General features: G+C 35.0%; 1 protein-coding gene across 2 annotated transcripts in view; it reads right to left on the reverse strand.

Moving 5' to 3' along the window:
• RAD54B (RAD54 homolog B) overlaps positions 1 to 17687 on the reverse strand; it is a 100291-nt gene that overhangs the window by 33829 nt on the left and 48775 nt on the right. Inside the window, exons 4-5 of one of the 2 annotated variants that reach the window (XM_001088870.5) lie at positions 5490 to 5684; positions 1813 to 2094 (exon numbers count right to left, since the gene is read on the reverse strand). In XM_001088870.5, the coding sequence (XP_001088870.1) occupies positions 1813 to 2094; positions 5490 to 5684 (477 nt within the window). Of the gene's footprint in view, positions 1 to 1812; positions 2095 to 3249; positions 3438 to 5489; positions 5685 to 17687 lie in introns of those variants that run through there. The other variant, XM_077943866.1, reaches the window with a different exon arrangement.

The following is a 17687-nucleotide window of genomic DNA, read 5'->3' on the forward strand; positions in this document are numbered from 1 at the left end:
TTCCAATCAAGAAATGGCCCCATTATTTTTCTATCTTTTACAAAGGACAACAAAGAAAAAGAGAAGATAGAGGCGAAAAATCACATACTGCCCAAGCAAAAAGGACTATAGGATTATAAATCTCCTAATAAAAGGCCCATCTTCAAGAAAGAGAACCCTAAACAGTCAAAATAATAGAACACTAGTTCAAATTTTAAGATGCTTCTTTATCTTCACAACGATAAAGATGATCATTTAACATTAACAACATGTCTCAGGCATTAAAGTCTACAACCTAATTCTATCCTTTGCATAAGATAAATACATGAGAATAATTAACCATTTACTATTTACCCGAAGTGCTTTTATAAATATAAAATATAATTCACACACAAATATAATTCATTTACATCACATACAACACATAAATGCCACAATAAATTTACATTTACATATATATAATATATACATTTACATCACATACACACAACACAGAAATGCCACAATAAAATGTTTCATTCACTCACTCAACAAGTATTTCCTGGAAAGAGTATATACTAGACACTCTAAATCTCTATAGTGGTTATTAGGACCCACGTTTTACACATGAGTAGGCAAAACATTAGGAAGGTCAGTGACTACCCCCAAGAGGTCAAAGAACCAGTTAGTTCAGTGGCAAAACCATGATTCTAACTCAGATCTTTGAATAAGCACAGTATTCTTTTCAGTTCCCCACAGCCCTGTATTGTGTAATAGTAAAAGTACAAAGAGAAAGGAGAATAAAGAGGAGAGGGATTGTTAAAAGAGCTAGTGGGACAGACAAAATATTTGGACAAAAAGAGAAAATTCAGCTGCATCAGCTTCCACTCCCTATATTTCAACTAAGTCTTTGTGATAAGCTAATATAGAACTAGGAATTTTTAATTATGGGGTTTTGTTCCAACAATGCCGTTGATTATCTGTATTTAGGTAAGTCGGTTCATCTTCCTAGGCCTCAGTTTCCTCCAATGCAAAGTGAAAAGACTAATCGAAATGATCTCAAAGGCCTCTTTGAAATTTATGTTTCCATAATACTTGCAATGGGGAAAAATAATCATTACTTTATATACTTGTTGTTGTTAGGAAAGAAGTCACCTCTCTCTCTCAACTTTCACATCTACTACACTACACTTTCGGTCAGATTACTTGTCCTTCCCCTCACCAAATAAGAAGCTCTGTGATGACAGTTTTATCTTTAGGCCCAACCCATAAAAGGCAATCAAGAAATACCTGCTGAGTGAACAGTCAAATAAAAGAACAATCAGATACAAGCTAGGTTTCTTTTTTTTTAAATGCGATTTTTAAAATTGGATTCAGCAGTGTGAAAATTAACTGATTGAATGGAACTTTCACCAGCAAAATTTGGACTTTGCATGAAATCTTACCATTCAATATTTTTATACACTAATGCTTGTGATCAAGGCATACAGTCCTCAAACTAGAAGTATAATCATAGTCCAGATTCATACATTTACTAATTTCTCTCCTTACTAAAAAGTCAGATTTTATTCAAAATTATACACATGTATGTGTAATACATATACATGTATGTATATACACAGGTACAGTATTTTTATTACCATATTCTTGGGATTATTCATTTACATATGAAATAATTCCCAAACTATATTGTTATTTGACTTCAACATTATCCCTTATGTCAGATTACATATCTCAAGAATAATGTATACTTTCACCTAAAACTTTTAAAACAAAATTTAAACTTCAAATTCACACACAAAAAAACATTTTGACAGTAAAAACAGAAAATTCAAATTATTTTTAAAATCTTACTTGGCGTATATGGGTCATGGCGTGGTTTGCAATTTTGGAAATCATTCTGTCTATTTTCCTTTGAACTTGGTTTACAAACACTTTTGAAAGGGTTAGAGAAACATTTCCTGGCAGCCTGAGAAGAACGCGAGACAGCAGTACTTCCTCCTCCAAGCTGAAAACACCTGCCGCTGCTGAAGTCATCTGGAGAGATGACACCCATGACTTCTATTTCTTTTCCACAAATCATCAGTGTTTGGCCCTCTTCAATCTTTTCAAGCTCTTTGAATTTATAACCAATGCCTTTAAGTTAAGAAAGAAAAAAATTAATTGACACTCTAAGATGATACCATGGTCACCTTCCCATAACTGTACAGAAAAACTGCACTTTGAATGTAAATAGTCTTGTATAATGCATTAGCCAAAATGGAAGCATAATTTAACACTTTGGTTAAAAAAAAAAAAAAACACTAAAAATCAAAAGAAATAATACAGCTATAAAATTCGCCATGCTTTAGAGAAAGCAAGAATATTTTTACTATTGAAAATATAGATTATTGTACCCTATAGTTTTGCCATGTCTTGTCTGGAAAAATTAAGCCAAGAAAATAGTTTGACAGGCTATATGTATCCTCCTTTCTTGTACAGAAACACCATGGGTTTTTTTCTCTATTTTCACCTCTATTTTCACTCAGAAATAGCTAGAAATGTGAAGGACTAGCAATAAAAGCATCTGTTACCACAACTAGTACTGACTGTTCCACATGAGATAGCAAAGTTAAAATACAGTTGTGGCAAGAGGTCATAGATATTCCATGCTCTAACTCTTTAATAAAACATGGAATATTTTGTAATATTAAGCTTGTTTGAATTATTAATTTGATGAACATTTATTTAGTGTTGCTATGTAAAGGTGCTGATGAAATATAAGTATGAATAAGTCAGTCATAGGCTGCTTAAAATGAGTTCATTAACCACATAGATGGAATTTTAGACTTCCATGCTGGTCTATTAAATGCATTAAACTATTAAATGTGTAGTTACTGTGCCATTACCAAGCGCAGGAGCTGTGCATACCAGAAAGTTTTAAGTCTCTAAAAACAATAATAAAAGACTGTCGCAATTTAGAAAATACGATGACCCTTTTCAAGTAGTTGAAAATTACTAAATTTTCTCTACTGAAACTGGCCTAAAATTTATAATCTGTGCCAATCTGTATTTAATATATAGTCTTAAATTATTTATGGTGGAATACTTTTTAATTTTAATGCTCTGATATAGGAAGAAATTACTTAGCTCAATGTCAAAGACCCATCACTCCATCCCAATTCAGTATTGGTCTTCACTTCTCCAAATTAATGAAGATTATAGTCTTATCTTCACATAAAATCCAATTACTGTTAATCTCAGTTTTACATGGAAATGGAAGACAAGAATAACCTTTTAACTTTGAGGTACCTTTAAAGTAGCTCTAATTCCAAGATCTCTCATTTCATTTAGATCCATAGATGATCTTGATCCAAAGATGACTCTTTCAAACATCTCAGTCGCTAGAAGATTTTCCTTTACTCTTAAACTTTGCTTCTCATACTGGTTTTTGTTTGTTTGTTTGTTTTTAGGTATTATGCAACGATGGCCAACTGAGCCTGATGCATTATCACAAACTATTAGCAATTTTAGCATTCCAGCTTTCAGTTTTCTTAGCACCTCTATCTTTACATTAACAAATTTACATATTGTATATCCCAGTTATTTAAAAGAAAAACTGCTTATAGACAGTAACTTGCAAAATTAACTTCAGGTTCATACGTTTATTAATGTTATAATTAAGCAACCAAGTCCTATGTTTGGATATTTTCATTTTGAAAACACTAAAATATACCTATCTTCAGTCCCTCTCCCTACCATACAGGTCAAATAAATCAGAGTCTCAAAGAAAGGTCAGCGTCTGGGCATCGGCATTTCTTTTTCTTTTTCTTTTTTTTTTTTTTTTTTTTTAAGAGACAGGGTCTCTCCAGCCCAGGCTGGAGTGCAGTGGCATGATCAAGGCTCACTGCAGCCTTGATCTCCTGGGTTCAAGCAATCTTCCTACCTCAGTCTCCCAAGTAGTTAGAATTACAGATGCATGCCACCACACCTGGTTAATTTATTTTTTTGTATAGACAAGGTCTTGCTAAGTTGCCCGGGTTGGTCTCGAACTTTTAGCCTCAAGCAATCCTTCCCCCTCAGCCTCCCAAAGTGCTGAGATTACAGGCGTGAGCCACTACACCCTTAAAAGCAACTCAGGTGATTCTACTGGCATGGTCAGGGTAAAAACCCACTGTTTTAAGCCTAATTTTCATTTTTTGTTACTTGCAACTGAAAGATCATTTTATTATAAACTACACATATACAAAACCATGCATACTATACCTTAGGGGTAAAAGATATTCCAAAGTAATTGTGATAATTTTTTGTCTCTCATTGACTTTAGAATTTCACTAAAGAGCAATACCAATGCATGAACAAATTCTCCAAAAATCTAGCCCCAATCTACCTTAACCAACATAGAATGTGTACTATGTTTTTCTTTTTACTTCCTCTAATCACTATACACAGTTGTTCCATACTTTCATAATAAATAAAACATTCTATTGTAGATAATTTCGTTTGTTTCAACTCTTAACACTGTCACAGCCTTTCATACACTACATTCCTGAAACACTGAACTAGTTTGAATTCCCTCTTGCTTTTGTGCCTTTATATGTGCTATTCTCTCTTGCACATGGCCCTTACCTATAACCTCCAAAACTATTCATCCTTCAAATAGTACCTTAAACGGTAACTCCTATCAAGCTTACCCCTAGCCTCCTGGGCAGATTAAATGGTTTTTTAATGCTCCCACTGCATTTAGTAAAAATTCTCATTGAAACAACTGTATTATTGCTTCCTAATCATCAATTACTTTGCTTTGTTCCCACTAAATTATAAATTATAATCATCTTTGGTATTCCTAGCATACTGCCTGGCACATAACAGTTATTAAAAACTATATATTTTTAAGTAAATAAACATATAGAACAGATTTTATAGTTACAGGTCACACTTAAAATTGAACTCAGACAATGCAAAGACACTGTAGTTGGTGTTAGCCATTCTTAATTTGTAGCCTAACTTGTATTACTACAAATTATGCTGGCAACACTTTGTAACAGAAACAATGGCAACCTCCAATTTCCATATGTTAATCTAGGTCAGGCTTAACCATTATCTCCTTGCTCTGTTTTTCAAAACATTATTGAGTAGTGCTGCAATTACATATCCTTCAACTCAATATCAACATATTTTTCAATTTTAACCACTTAGCATTCTTCAAAAAAAAAAAAAAAAAGAGGGAGAGAGAGAAAGTATACCAAGTCAAATTTAGTGTTTAAGCTCAGAAAAGTACCAAAATAACTGTATATAGCTGGCTGGCCATTTTTGGAGAAAATGAAACCATAGGATAGGATATGCTTCACTGAGCTAGCATAAGCCATAAGATTAGCAGGCTCACTAATCATTATGAGATTATTTTATGTATTATACACAGTTGAAGCATGAACATCCATTAAAGAATACCTCATCATCTCTTTATAAAACCTAATTATATTTCATTTAGGTAACCAGAGATACATACTAATTTCGGTCCAAATTGTAAACATTAGGTAGTATCACAATACCTCTTCCAATGTCTTTGCCTTCCAAATTCTTTAGTATAAATGACTTTCCTTTTACAATAAGAACAGCATCACCTTCCCATTTTTTATGTTTTTTCTTTGAAGGCTTACACCAAACAACACTGAAATATTTAACTAGGCTATCAGATGTCTCTTCTTGTTCCTTGGACACTGCTACTTCTTTAGGAGTCAAATGAACTACAATTAAAAAAAAATTATTAAAAATGACTTTAATGTCTAAGTAGTAAGGTCATTCAAACACAAAAAGCACAAGAAAATTAGATTATATTAAGAAATAGTATGAATCATACTATTTCATACTATAGTATAATATATACTATATATATAGTATATGTATCATACTATAGTATGATAATACTCAATCATACTCATGTTAGCATTTTATAAACTAAGAAATCCAAATATCAGGTGTTAATATTACCACAAGTACAATGACTGTAAATATCTTACTGTTCCAAAGTGAAATAAACTCAACTGAAGTAGAATAACATAATAATCACTGTAAACATTTTAAAACTCTAAAAATTAAGATATTGTTTCAATGTCTATAGCATGGAAAAATATCTAAAAATCAAATTTTGACAAAACTGATTTAATTAACTGACATGACAAGCTGAGGAAAGGCAAAGATTACAGAGTTCTCTGAAAGTAAAACCTGAAATTTTTATTTTAATTGATAAATAAAAATTATATATATGTAGGTGCACAACATTCTGTTTTGATATATGTATACACTGTGGGATGGCTAAATCAAACTAATTAATATTATCCATTACCTCACATATTTTCTGTGGTGAGAACATTTTTTAAAATGCTACTTTCTTAGCATTTTTCAAGTATATATTGTTATTAACTATAGTCACCATGTTATACAATAGATTTCTTGAACTTACTCCTCCTTAACTGAAATTTCGGATCCTTTGACCAACATCTCCCCAGTGCTCCACCTCTATCCAACTCTAGGTAACCATCATTCTACTTTCTGTTCTAAGAGTTTAACTTTTTTGAATTCCACATATAAGTGAGATCACAAAATAATTGTCTTTCTGTGTCTGGCTTATTTCACTCAGCATAAGGTCCTCCAGGTTTATCCATGTTGTCACAAGTGACAGGATTGCCATTTTTTAAGGCTGAGTAGTGTTCCACTGTGTATCTATACCAAGAAGTTTTTAATCCATTCATCCATTGATGGACACTTAGGCTGACTTCACATCTTGGCTATTGTGAAAAATACTCCAAGGAACATGGGAATGCAGATAGCTCTTTGACATACCAATTTGATTCTTTTTGTCTATATACCCAGAAGTGAAAGTGTTGGATCATATGATATGTTACTTTTTCAAATAAGAACAAGTACAAAACAACAAAGTAGAAATGAGAATAAATATTATTAAAATTATTGTCTCCTGCTTCTTACACCTAACTTGTACACACTAGATTTTCAGTGGTTGGATAAAAGGTGGTTTAGCTGAAGACAGCAAAATCTCATTCCCCCCATTACTGAAGAGCTCTTCCCTATGTCTTTTATCTCATATACACTTTAACCATGGAAACTGTCAAAACAATAAAATTCAAAAAACAAAACGAAGCAATTTTTTTCCTTTTTACTGTTTTCCTATTTACTTAAATAGGAATAAGGCAGTAAAAGCATACAAAGTATAAAGATCAGAAAGAAAGAAAGAAAACGGGAGCATTTACAGTTGTTGTAACTATTTACATAGAAATCCCCCAGAGAATCTAAAAATAAAGAAGAATAAATTTAGCAAAGTCACAAGATCAAGGTTCATATGCAAAAATCAACTGCATTCTTATAGACTAGCAAGAAATAATCAAAAATAAAATTTTTTAAATTCCATTCACAGTAGCTCCAAAAAACAGACATATGAAATACTTGGGAAAATATCTAACAAAAGATAACCCAGATCTCTACATTAAAATTTAAAAGCTTTGTTGAAAAAAAATTAACAAAGCTCTTATAAATAAGTACAGCTCCTATTTCATGTATTGGAACATTCAATTTTGTTAAGACAGCAATTTTCCCCAAAATGATCAATATATTTAACACAATACCAATCAAAATCCCAAGACACTTCTAGTAAAATTGGCAAGCTGATTTAAAAATTCATATGAAAAGAAAAATAACATAGAGTAACCAAAGCAATTTTTGAAAAGAACAAAGTTGGATGTTTACAATAATGCTACAATAATCAAGATAGTTTGGTACTGCCCCTGCTCTCCAAAAAAGACATATAGACATTCCAATGCATTGGAAGAGTAGCAAGAAATAGACCCGCTCACACATATACGGTGAAATTATTTTCAACAAAGGTGGGGAAGCAAATTCAATGAGGAAAAGAAAGTATTTTCAACAAACATTGCTAAACCGACTGGATATACATTTGGAAAAGATAAATATCAACCATTAAGTCACCCCATATACAAAATTCAACTCAAAATGAATGACAGACCTAAATGTAAAACCTAAAACAAAAAATCTCTAATAGAAAACTCAGGATAAAATATTTGTAACCTCGGGATATACAAAGCTTTCTTAGAATACAAAAGCAAAAAATATAAAAATCAAAAATTATAAATCAACTTTTATCAGAATTTAAAACTTTTCCTTTTTGAAAGATGCCATTAAAAAAACAAAAGGGAAGCCAATGGCTGGGGTACAATATTCACAACATATGAATAAGACAAAGGTCTTATGTCTGGAATAATTATTCTTTTTTTTTTCTTTTTTTTTGAGACAGAGTTTTGTTCTGTAGCCCAGGCTGGAATGCAGTGGTGTGATCTCGGCTCACTGCAACCTCTGCCTCCTGGGTTCAAGCTATTCTCCTGCCTCAGCATCCCGCGTAGCTGGGATTACAGGTGCCCACTACCACGCTCAGCTACTTTTTGTATTTTTAGTAGAGATGGGGTTTCACCAGGTTGGCCAGGTGGGTCTTGAATTCCTGACCTCAAGTGATCCACCCACCTCAGCCTCCCAAAGTGCTGGGATTACAGGCGTGAGCCACTGCGCCCGGCCTAGTAATTCTTATAGTTTCAAAATAAGACAACAAATAAATCAACAGAAAATAGGCAAAAGTCTTAGACAATTCAGAAAATGATATATACAAACAACCAATAAGCACATAAAACAATATTTAACATCATTAGTTACCCAGAAAATACATATTGAAAACCTGAAACACCACTTCACAACCATTAGGATGGCTGGGATCACAAAGTCAGATAATAAACAAGTGTGATGAGGATGTGGATAAATCAAAACCCTCATACTCTGCTGGCAGGAGTATAAAATGGTGCAGCACTTTGAAAACCAGCATGACAGCTGCTCAAACAATTAAACAAGTTACCAAATGACACAGCAATTATACTCCTAAGTATATGCCCAAAAGAATAATAACATATGTCCACAAAAAAACTTGCATATGAATGTTTATAGCTAGGATTATTAATAATAGCCGACAGGTAGAAACAAACCAAATGTGCATGCAACTGACAAATGATTAAACAAAATATGGCATATGCATACAATGGAATATAATTCCATCACAGAATAAAGTACTAATACATGCTAAAACACGGATGAACCCTGAAAACACTTATGCTAAGTGAAAGAAGCCAGTCACAAAGGCTATATATTTTAGGATTCCATTCATATAAAATGTATAGAACAGCAAAATCTTACAGAGACAGAAAATAGATTAATGGTTGCTTAGGCTGGAGGGTAAGGATGGGGTTAGGAAGCAAGAGGGTGGTAGCTAAAGGTACAAAGTTTCTTTCTCAGGTATTGAAAATATTCTGCAATTGGCTGTTCTGATGGTTGCACATGGGACTATATTAAAAAACAATGAATTGTACACTTTACATGACTGAATCATATGGTATGTTAGCTGTATCTCAATAAAGTTGTTTAAAATATACACACACAATGAAGTAACACCACACATTGATTAGATTGACTAAAATTTAAAAAAAAAAAAAACTGACCACAGTAAGTGCTAGTAAAGATATAGAGCAACTGAAAATATCATATCCTGCTGGAAGGAATGTCAAACAGTACAACCAGTTTGGAAAATGGTTTGGCAGACTCTTTAAAAGTTAAACATACACCTACTATAACCAGCCATTTACACTGCTGAGTATTCACCAAAAAAAAAAAAAAAGAAAAAAAAAAAAGAAGAAGAAAGAAGAAGAAAAAAGAAGACATATGTCTTGGAAAAAAAAAATTTGTACATCTCCAAGCCAGGTAAATCAACCCGCCAAAAGCCTGAAAAATCTATCACTACTAGAATTCAGATAAATGGTACCTTCATTACTGGCATTCATGGATTTACAAAGTGAATCTTGGCTATCTTCAACCAGTAAATTATACTCAGAACCAACAAAGTTTTTTTCTGAGAAAACAAATGATTCACAGCCAGTTTGAGTCACCTCTGTCTGGCATGACCCAGTGAACTCTGATCAGTTCCTGAAAGGATTCAGACTGCTAGAACCCTGAGCAGGAACCAAGAAGACAAAAGACTTAAGTGCAGCTCCTCCAGTTTTCTGACTTTCCTTCCCTAATGAGGGTGTATGGGTAACAGGTCATTTTTCAGATACTTTTTTGGGGGAAATGTGCTTCTAATGTTCCAGAAAATGTAGTGGATAGGTTTTTACTCTCCTCTTTTCATATGTTATTGTGGATATATTTCTACATATTATTAGTCCCTTATTACTGGGCTTTTTTTTTTAAGCTCTATTATACTCAATCTGCGCATCTCTGGTTATTTGTAGAAGACAAAGTCCAAGAAATGAAATTACCAGTCCAATGAATTTAAAGATTTTCAATTCCTGATTTAGACTGACAAATTTTTCTCCACGAAAGGTTGTATCAGTGATATTCCCACCAAGCAAGGGTGTCCACTTCATTACACCTGCGTTAGCACAAAACTTCACCTTTATCCATTTTTAACTATTTTATTTTTTAAATTTTCATACAGTAAAATAGACTTTTGGTGTACAGCTCTACAAATTTTAACACATGTATAGATTCACAGAACCACCATGACCACAATCAGGATATAGAATTGTTCCATCATCCCAAAAGACTTCCTCATGCTATTCTTTTATACTCACACCCTCTCCCTACCCAAAACCCCTGCAATTACTGACATGTTTTCCATGAATATTGTTTTCTTTTTGAGAATGTCAAATAAATGGAATCATACAGTATACAACCGTTTCAAAAATGATTTCTCCCATTCAGCATATCTTTAGGATTCATCCCAAATTGTTGCCTGTATCAACAATTTGTTCCTTATTATTATATAGGATAGTGACAGACAGTTGAGTTTTCAGCTTAATTTTGATAGCTTTGACTATCATAAAGCTTCTTTGAACTTTTTCTGTGAATTCATCTTTATCAATTTAGTTGGTAGAAATGGTATCTCCTTAATGCTGCAATTTGAATTTGATTAGTGATAGGACATTTTTAAATGTATCTTCATTTCCTCTTTGCAAGACGCTCCTAATTTCACATTACACGTAAAGAAGGTACCTGAGAAAAAAAGAAAAGATTCTCATCTCTTTAAAGTTTTAATCTGACCAGAAAACCCTCAACATTCAGTCAACATATTGCCAATATGTAGAATCTAAACCCTGAATTTTACTTAAAATATTTAAGTAAAAAATAGGCATAAAAGAATTTCAATTAGTAAGAACTGTTAAAGCAAAAAGGTCGGGCATGGTGGCTCACGCCTGTAATCCCAGCACTTTCGGAGGCCAAGGCGGGTAGATCACAAGGTCAGCAGTTCGAGACCAGCCTGACCAACATGGTGAAACCCTGTCTCTACTAAAAATATAAACATTAGCCGGGTGTGGTGGCAGGCGCCTGCAATGCCAGCTACTCGGAAGGCTGAGGCAGGAGAATTGCTTAAAACCGGAAGGCGGAGGTTGCAGTGAGCCAAGATCGTGCCACTGCACTCTAGCCTGGGCAACAAGAGCGAAACTCCGTCTCAAAAAAATAAATAAATAAAAATAAAATTAAAGCAAAAAATAAATCTACTGAATTTTAATATGTAAAATGCTAATAAAATACATGGAACATAAGTGTTGACTGTGCTGGAAGAATTAAGAATCCATTTAATATTTTCTTTAATAGGAGGTATTGACTAAGTTACGGGGCTGTTACAATATTTTAAATAAACCCACCTCATTTAAAAACTCCTCCCTCTTCTCTCTCAGCCTGGTCCCCACCAAAACAAAAAACAAAAAACAACAGCAACATGAACAATTTAACAGAGTGAAATAAAAGAGGTTGAAATAAGCCCACTCACTTACTAGAAATTATTAAACACTTTACTATACAGTCATGTACCACACAAGGTTTTGATCAACCACAGACCACATATATGTTGGTGGTCCTGTAAGATTTTAATACCATATTTTTACTGTATATTTTCTATTTCTAGATATGTTTAGATATACAAATACCACTGTGTTACAATTGTCTACAGTATTCAGTACAGCAACATGCAGTACAGGTTTACAGTCTAGGAACCATAGGCTATATACCACATAGCCTAGGTGTGTAGCAGGCTATACCATCTAGGTTTGAGGAAGTACACTCCACGATGTTCGCACAACGAAATCACCTAGCAATGCATTTCTCAGAACATATCCCTGTCATTAAGCAAGATGATTGTACTCTACATCAATATATCAACATGCTGTAGTAAAAGGGCCAAAGACAACTTGATTTTTTTTTTTTTTTTTTTTAAAGACAGAGTCTTACTCTGTCACCCGGGTTGGAGTGCAGTGGTGTGATCTTGGTTCACAGCAACTTCCACTTCCCAGGTTCAAGCGATCCTCCCACCTCAGCATCCTGAGTAGCTGGGACTACAGGCGTGCACCACCAAGCCCGGCTAGTTTTTGTTTGTTTGTTTGTTTGTTTTCGTATTTTCAGTAGAGACGGGGTTTCACCATTTTGCCCAGGCTGGTGTCAAACTCATGAGCTTAGCGACTGGTCTGCCTCAGCCTCCCAAAGAGCTCTTAACAGGGTCACTCTTTGACTTCCTACTTAATAAAACTCCTTTCTCCACAGTAAATCATGGGAAAAAAACATAGCATGGAAAAATAAGGTCAAGATTATTATGTGATATATTTCAGGGAGAAACATGTATTGCAGGAAGAAACACATACATAAAAAGAGAAGTTTTTGGCCGTGCGCGGTGGCTCAGGCCTGTAATCCCAGTACTTTGGGAGGCTAAGGCGGGCAGATCACCTGAGGTCAGGAGTTCGAGACGAGCTTGGCCAACATGATGAAACCCCGCCTCTACTAAAAATACAAAAATTAGCCAGACGTGGTAGTGGGTGTCTGTAATCCCAGCTATCACCTGAACCCTGGAGGCGGAGGTTGCAGTAAGCCGAGATCACACCACTGCACTCCAGCCTCGGCAATAAAGCGAGACATGGTCTCAAAAAAACAAGAGATGTTTTCATACCATAAGAAGCTGTCTACCCCATTGTTTCAACTTCAAGTATCCAAACACTCCCACCCCCACACCGCCTCTGCTTCTTCAAATTCCCAATCATTCCTCAACTGCTCCAATCTGGCTTCCAGTCGTCATTCCCCTGAAACTGCCCTGTTAAAGGTTACTAGCAGCTCTTCGTCTATAAACCCACAGGTTGTTTTTAGTCCTAATCAAAGTTCTCAAAAGCATTAGACAATATTGACTACTTCCTCCTAGAAATACTGAACTATACTTTTGTAGCTTCTCTAACATCCTTCAAATTTTCCTCTTACCTCTTTGCTTGCTTCTTCTTAGACATCTTTGCCAGTTCGTACTTCATCTACCTTTTATTTATTGGAGTTCTTCAGAACTGGCTTCTAGGCCATGTTCTCTCACTGTGCACCTCTTCTCTTTAAGTAGCCCATCCACTTCAGTGGCTTCAATGCCGCCTAGGTACTAACAACCTTTTTTTTCTCCAGCCCAGATTACAACTCTTGATCTGCATATCCAGTTGCCTCCCAGACATGTCCACACATCTCATAAACATCTCAAACTCATCATGTCCACGTATCTTTTCTCCAAAAATTGTTCCTCCTTTGGTTTCCCCATGTCTCGTCCTTATTCAAGCCAGAAAACTGGAAATCATCCTTGACACTCTCTACTTTTTCAGTCCCACAGACAATCAACCACAAAATTCAGATATTTCTGCCCCCCACCAGTTTTTCAGAGTTATATATTGTATCCTTCTCCATTGCCTTCACTTTTTTCAACTCATCTCTGATCTGAATTTCGGTATTATGGCAGGGGCTTCCCAACAAGTCTACTGAGAGCTTCTTTTGCCACCTCTATTCTCTAAAGACGTTTTCCAAATTGTAGTTATCTATTTTTAAATGTAAATCTGATAATGTATCCCTCTTGCTTAAAATCTATGAGTCTTAGTAATCTTGAAGGAAGTATGCTATTTCCAGCTATAGAGACTTTTTCCTGTCTTCTTCTAATGCCCTTATCTAAATTAACTTCCACTCTCTGTACAACTTAAATTTCCAATTGCCAAATTAGACCTAGCCACCCTATTACCTCAACATTATCTCAATAATTAGTTATGTAACAAATTATTTAATGTCAGCCTTCCCCAGTAATTTATAAAGTCCTGAGAGTCTGTTTCGATTTGTTCATCACCATACTCACAGAACAAGATACTTTTCAAAAACTGCTATTTTGACTCTAGGTACATTTTGACTAAATGTTTATAAAAACATCTAATTAAAATACAATTATCAACTGGGCGCACTGGTTCACGCCTGTAATCCCAGCACTTTGGGAGGCTGAGGCAGGCGGATTACCTGAGGTCAGGAGTTTGAGACCAGCCTGGCCAAAGTGGCGAAACTCCGTCTCTACTAAAAATACAAAAATTAGCCAGGCATGGTGGTACATGCCTGTAGTGCCAGCTACTTGGGTAGCTGAGACACGAGAATCACTTGAATCCGGGAGGCGGAGGTTGCAGTGAGCCAAGAACGTTCCACTGGCACTCCAGCCTGGGCAACAGAGCGAGACTTCGTCTCAAAAAAAAAAGAAAAATACATATATATATATACACACACACATATATATGTATATAATTATCTTTTAGTGTTATAGCTCTTTTAGAATTTTCCAGTTTTCGCCAATTCTAAATCCAGTTTCAGAATTTTCTAGAAAGCCCCCTCATACACAAAAAATTTATATATATAATTGTTAGGGGTGGTTATTCTGGGACATAGCAAATTAGTCAATATTTTCATAATACAAGTAGTCTAGATATAGGAGGCTATGTTCCACTATCCTATGTTGCCAATGATCTTGTTTTTACCTTTTGGAGTTATTCACCCTCTCCATTCCCTGCTTTATGGCCTACATAATTTTAAAAATGGGACTAATTGGGAAAAAGAATATGTATCAATATACATATATATGTATTTATCTTAAAATTCATTTTCATTAAGAGTTGCGTTAGAATGTAACTCTGTCCTCATTTCCATTATTACCTAATTTTTCATTTTCATTGACAAAGACTTATTACCGGCCAGGTACAGTGGCTCACCCCTGTAATCCCAACACTTTGAGAGGCTGAGGCGGGCTAATCACGAGGTCAGGAGATCAAGACCATTCTGGCTAACATGGTGAAACGCCATCTGTACTAAAAATACAAAAAATTAGCCAGGCGTGGTGGTGGGCGCCTGTAGTCCCAGCTACTCAGGAGGCTGAGGCAGGAGAATTGCTTGAACCCGGAAGGCAGAGTTGCAGTGTGCCAAGATGGTGCCACTGCACTCCAGACTGGGCAACAGAGTCAGACTCCATCTCAAAAAAAAAAAAAACTTGTTACCATCAGGATCATTTTTGAAGTAAATTTATAACAAAGTTTCAGTCACTTGTTTATGTACCATATTATTTCATTGATCAGTGAAAACTTTTATGAACATGTTCTTTTATAACCATAATTTCTACCAAATGCAGTTTTACTGAGTCAAATTTTGCACAGCTAAATATTATCAGGATCGTATTAATCCAACAAGTTTTAGTCAAGAAAACTTACCAGTTTTTAGATAAATTTGTAGCTTTCATGGGTTAATCTTTGTTGTTTTACCAAGCCCAATCTTCCCAGATAAAGTTTTGAGGTTTTTAGCATTAACAAAAGACAGAATGCTTCCATTAGTTTTTGAACTCTAAAAAATTTTGCTGTGTGCAATTTTAGTCAATTTTAATTACTTCTCTTTTTGCATTATTTCTACCAGGAGCAGTCACTGTGCATTGAATTAAAAACTGACAAAATATTTCTGCACAGTTAAAATTTCTCTGTTTTTTAATTAGGTTATCTAAGAGAAAAACATACTTCCCCTTTTGCCCTAAAGAGCGGGTAAAAAGAATGTCTTCATCAAAAGGCTGGGAAAAACATCCTGGAGTAAAATACTGTATTGTATTCCCAGGGTCTAAGAGAATAGCTGTTATGTCTAAGACCCTCCCTGCCACTATCCCACCAGCTCCCAGAAAAAATGATGAATGAGATAACTAAATTCTGATAATTCAGAAATTACTTACAAGTAACTTTGAAATACCATAAGATTCTCAGATATACACTCTTCTTTTGCAGAACAGTAGAAGGGCATGAACTATGGACACAGACTGGCTGGGTTAGAGTCTTAAGTCTGCCTCTTACTAGCTCTGTGACCCTGGATAAGTTACTTAACCCCTTTGTGCCAGTTTATAAATCTATCAAATGAATATAATACTAACACCTCACAAACCTACTGTGAGCAAGGATTAGTGAATACATGTAAAACACTTACAACAGTATTTGCCACAGAGTAAGTGCTCCCTTAATGTTTACACCATCGACGTTTGCCCTTGTCCCTTTCCCAATTACTCCCATTTTTAAAACTATGTAGGCCATACAGCAGGGAATAGAGAGGGTGAATAATTCCAAAAGGTAAAAACGAGATGGTTGGGAACATGGAATAGTAGAACATAACCTCCTATATCTAGACAACTTGTATTACAGAAAATACTGACTAATTTGCTATGTCCCAGAATAACCACCCCTAACAATCCCACTCTGTAATTTCTTAACTGTAAACTGGGTTCTGATCTATTTTCCCCTTGACCCTGTAATGTGCTTGCCAAATCAATACCAAAAAGTGGTCAGCATAAACAAGAGACTTGAAGGCCTATCTGCAAGATTCATAAGGCGGCTGGGCACAGTGGCTCACACCTATAATCCCAGCACTTTGGGAGGCCAAGGTGAGAGAATCACTCAAGCCCAGGAGCTCAAGACCAGTCTGGACAACATGGCGAAACTCTGTCTCTATAAAAAATACAAAAATTAGCTGGGCATGGTGGTGCACACCTGTGGTTCCAGCTACTCAGGAAGTTGAGGCAGGTAGATTGCTTGAGCCCAGGAGGCTGAGGCTCCTGTGAGCTGTGACTGTGCCACTGTACTCCAGCCTGGGTGGCACAGCGAGACACCATCTCAAAAAAAAAAAAAAAAAATCATAAGGGCAGGATGCTTAAAACCATGTTTTGATCAAGGGAAATAATGTCATTTAATATTAATAGTGGGCATTATCATCTTAATGAACAGTTCCTAAGCTTAGCCACTCTAGAGTTGAATGACTTAATTGTACATCTCATAAACCTAAGCCTTTAATATTCTTTTTGTTTTTTTTTAATTGAAATGAGGTCTTCAGGTTGCTCTCGAACTCCTGGACTCAAGCAATCCTCCTGCCTCAGCCTCACAAAGTGTTAGAAATACAGACATGAGCCACCGCATCCAGCCTAATACTCTTTTGTTTAACAATTCTAAATACATTGTTTTCAATGGCACAAATGAAATTTAAAATGTCTCATATAATCAAATTCAATAAAGAATGTAAATACTCTTGCAGCTCATGTTTTGAGTTTTAAAATTACCAAAACCTACCACAATGTTTAATATGCATTAACATATAACTTCAATATAAATTTAAGATTGAAAGTTTTTATTACACTAAAAAGCATACAAACATTAATATACAAATCCCTTCAAACTGATACTCAGTTTTCTTTATCTAATAAGAGATTGAATGTAACTAAATGTAAGTATCAATTAAGTATAAAGTAAACCTAGAAGATATTTCTTTGCATTAAAGATCATTTTCAGAATTGT

The sequence above is a fragment of the Macaca mulatta genome, chromosome 8 (assembly GCF_049350105.2).
Source record: "Macaca mulatta isolate MMU2019108-1 chromosome 8, T2T-MMU8v2.0, whole genome shotgun sequence".
Classification (NCBI taxonomy): domain Eukaryota; kingdom Metazoa; phylum Chordata; class Mammalia; order Primates; family Cercopithecidae; genus Macaca; species Macaca mulatta.